Source organism: Heptranchias perlo, chromosome 6 (assembly GCF_035084215.1).
Source record: "Heptranchias perlo isolate sHepPer1 chromosome 6, sHepPer1.hap1, whole genome shotgun sequence".
NCBI classification, from domain to species: domain Eukaryota; kingdom Metazoa; phylum Chordata; class Chondrichthyes; order Hexanchiformes; family Hexanchidae; genus Heptranchias; species Heptranchias perlo.
In genome coordinates, this window is record NC_090330.1 from 31084000 (window position 1) to 31087366 (window position 3367).

At 39.8% G+C, this 3367-nt stretch overlaps 1 protein-coding gene across 1 annotated transcript; it reads left to right on the forward strand.

Annotated features, from left to right (window-relative positions):
- The first annotated feature begins 562 nt into the window (after positions 1-562).
- On the forward strand, positions 563-2446 carry amer2 (APC membrane recruitment protein 2). Its single transcript, XM_067985410.1, has one exon. The coding sequence runs from the start codon at positions 563-565 to the stop codon at positions 2444-2446; it is 1884 nt and encodes a 627-aa protein (XP_067841511.1).
- The last annotated feature ends 921 nt before the right edge of the window (positions 2447-3367 follow it).

Here is a 3367-nt window from a genome sequence, read left to right on the forward strand (position 1 = left end):
CCAAACCTCTGCCAGCTCTACCATCTAACAAGTCACTAGGAGTGAAAGGTATTCAGAAAGTAAACCTCCATTTTCCCCCTCTTCCTCCCCGTGAGGATTTACAACCATTTACACTGACAATTCATCTAAAGTTGAGATTTCCTACATAGGGTTACAACCCAATATACTGCCAGTTCACCCCATGTAAATCATTTATGCATACATTTTCTACTCAGTATCTATACTGAAGTATTAATGTGTATATATTAAAATGTGCTTATTTGTGTAAGTCATTATTTCTATTAATCAAGAGTAGATAGAATTTTCTACATTAAGAAAAATAGAAACTTTATTTTAATACATAAATTTTTAAAAATAAATTTTCTTCTGCTTTTCAGAAGCTCAGGTTAATTTACTGTAGCTGACGGTGGACTGGCTCTAGTCCACAGATGACGAAAGCTGCTTATCCTCTTGGTTGCCATGGAGTTGAATTTGAGCAGCACTGAGGCTGCTACTGGGAAAATCAGCATCAGGCAGCTGCAGTGGTCTGCAGGAAGAAGACAGGAACAAGATCGTGGCAGACATGGACTTGCAATGTGATTGTAATGATATTTCGACTTCTGAACAGCCATCTGGCAAGATAAGTAAGACGGCATTTAAATTGTTTGGGAGGAGAAAGTCGGGGGGCACCATGCCTAGTATTTTTAGTGTGAAAAACAAAGGGGATGGGAAAAGCTCCTCGAAAATGGGTCTTGTTAGAAGCAAAACCCACGATGGAATTGCTGATATGGGACTGGAAGTGAGCAACAAGGAAGAATCTTTGAGTAATTATCAACTAGACACTGATTCCAGTACAAAAATTGTCAGCAGTATGAGTTTTGCTGCTGCTGGTTGTGGACCCATTGCCAAGTCTCACAGTTTTTTTTCTTTACTAAAAAGGAACAGTAAATTAGAAAATGGCAAGGGAGAGTCAGTGTATTTGAACTCTGAGCAGGTGAAAGAGAAGAGTTGCAACAGACAAAAGAAAGGACTAAAAGGGTTGTTCAGCAGCATGAGATGGCATAAAAAGGACAAAATCAGTAAAGAGGAAAAAGCCGAGTATCTGGAAATCCACGGCACTATTACATTGCCTAGTTCTTTGACCGCCAGCTTGGAATGTGTTAAAGAAGAGACACAGAAATCTTGCTCTGAACCTGAAAGTGCTGCAGTGGAAACGCAAAGCAAGTTACCCTGTGAAATGCAGAGTGATGACGAGAGTGCTTCCATTGAGGAACCTGAACAAGCAAATAGTGGGAAGTCCCTTCCAGAATTATGTAAAGATTTGGAGAAAGCTGCCATTGACAGCCAGTCAATAGACCAGCATTCTAAAGTCAAGGCATTAGAACTGCTAGAGGAAAAACAGGATGAAACTTTAACTGGTGAGAGGCAGGATGTACAAGAAGAAAGTGTTTCCGTAACTGGATCTGAATCTCGCAACACTCCTGAAACTGCAACACCCAGTGCACCCAATAATGATCCACCCTCGGAACAATCAATCGATCGAATTTGCTTAATGTTTTCTGATGTTACATCTTTAAAGAGCTTTGATTCACTCACAGGTTGTGGGGACATTATTGCTGACCAGGATGATGAAGGAAATGTCTGTGAAAGAGGAGCTGCTGCAGAAAAGGGAAAGGGTAGTGCAAGAAAAAGTTCAAATATTCTAACCTATCAAGGTGGAGGAGAGGAGATGGCAAGCCCAGATGAAGTAGACGATGAATATCTGCAAGAATTCTGGGACACACCGCCTCCAACTGCTGAGCCTCTTAAAGACAAACAGGAAAAGATTACAGCTGACCAAACATCATGGATGGCTTCAGGAGATACAACTTGCCTTGAAGAGGCAGCAGACAGTACATTAGTCAAACAGCTTACTCTGAGTGATAATTCTATAAGTAACAATGATAATGATGACCCAATGACCACTAAGAGTGACCAACAAGAATGTGTCCCTAACAGTGATGAGGGATACTGGGACTCTACAACACCTGGACCTGATGATGAGAGTGGAAAAACCCTTGCTACCAGGGCAAGTATTCCTAGAGACAGTTACAGTGGGGATGCTCTGTATGATCTGTTTACAGATCCAGATGAAAGCCTGACAAATATTGTCTCAGATGAAGAAATGTCCTCTGTATCTGAACCTAAAACATTGTCTCCGAAAACTCTCATGTCTGCATCCAACATTACTGCAATCTCCAAGGACAAGAATGTATCTGCCATCCCCAGGCACAAGGCCACGTTAACTGTGCGTCAGGAGGAAGCAAACCATGCTCATTGGCCTCAGACGCATCAACAGTTGGTAGGATGCGAACCAGCAAGAACCAAAATCCCTGTTGCCAAAACTTTAATTCCTAGACCCAGTAACAAAGCCAGCACTGCGACAAATGCAAAAGTCTCAGCATCCAAGGGAAATGCAAAAAAATAGCCTTAGAAATACTACAATGGCAAAATTAAGACGTGCATGTTACATTAGTCCAGAACCATATTTTTGTAAGGTTAAGCACAATTGGATGGGATTCTGCTTGCACTCATACTGTTTACACTGTGCAACAGGACTTTTATCATTTGCCAAGAAGAATCTCCTATGATGCAATAGAAATGTGCCTACAAAAGTAAAAGAATTAAAAACTTTATGAAGCACAGATGCAACACATAAAATGTATGGCTCCCAAATTTTAATCAGGAAAGAGAAAAAAAATTGTGTGGCACACCAAACTTTAAAAGGAACAGCTGATGTGAACAAAAAAGGTGATCGTGAGGGAATACAAAATATATTTCTGAAACAGTGACCAAGAGCTTTAACAGAATCACATACAATTTTTATGACAAGCAATAGGTTGTGTGTTGCTACCTTCACTACTGAACTGGAATGTTAAGACATTATTCTTCAAAAGTTGATCATTAATTGCCATCAACACAATCTACAGCAGAGAAAAAGCTACACTGTGATTGTGCCTAAAGCCAACCCATTCTGGGATCAGATTCTGTTGAACCGTTGGATGTTTATGCTCTACAGCAGAAGGAGAAAGGAAACTGATATGTAAGATGATTACATAACTATGATCAGGGAATGATTACACAATCAGGACCAGTTTGTGTTCTCATCACCGTGAAATCATTCAAAATTAATTTGCAGAAAGATTGCAAAGAAGTAAAATATTTATTCCCTCGAAGCAATTTTTTTGAAAGGTGATGGGAGGGAAGTCTGCCTTTCTGTACAGTTTTATTGCCTTCATGACGTATCCTTTTGAATTTTCAATCCGTCAATGCTTTTTTGAATAACTAAATCCTAATGATCTTATTTTCTACATGTGAGTGAACACAAAACACAGAATATGGAGTAAAA

Excerpts from the sequence above, each read along its gene's own strand:
- amer2 (XM_067985410.1), top strand. The coding sequence starts at position 563 with ATGGACTTGCAATGTGATTGTAATGATATTTCGACTTCTGAACAGCCA.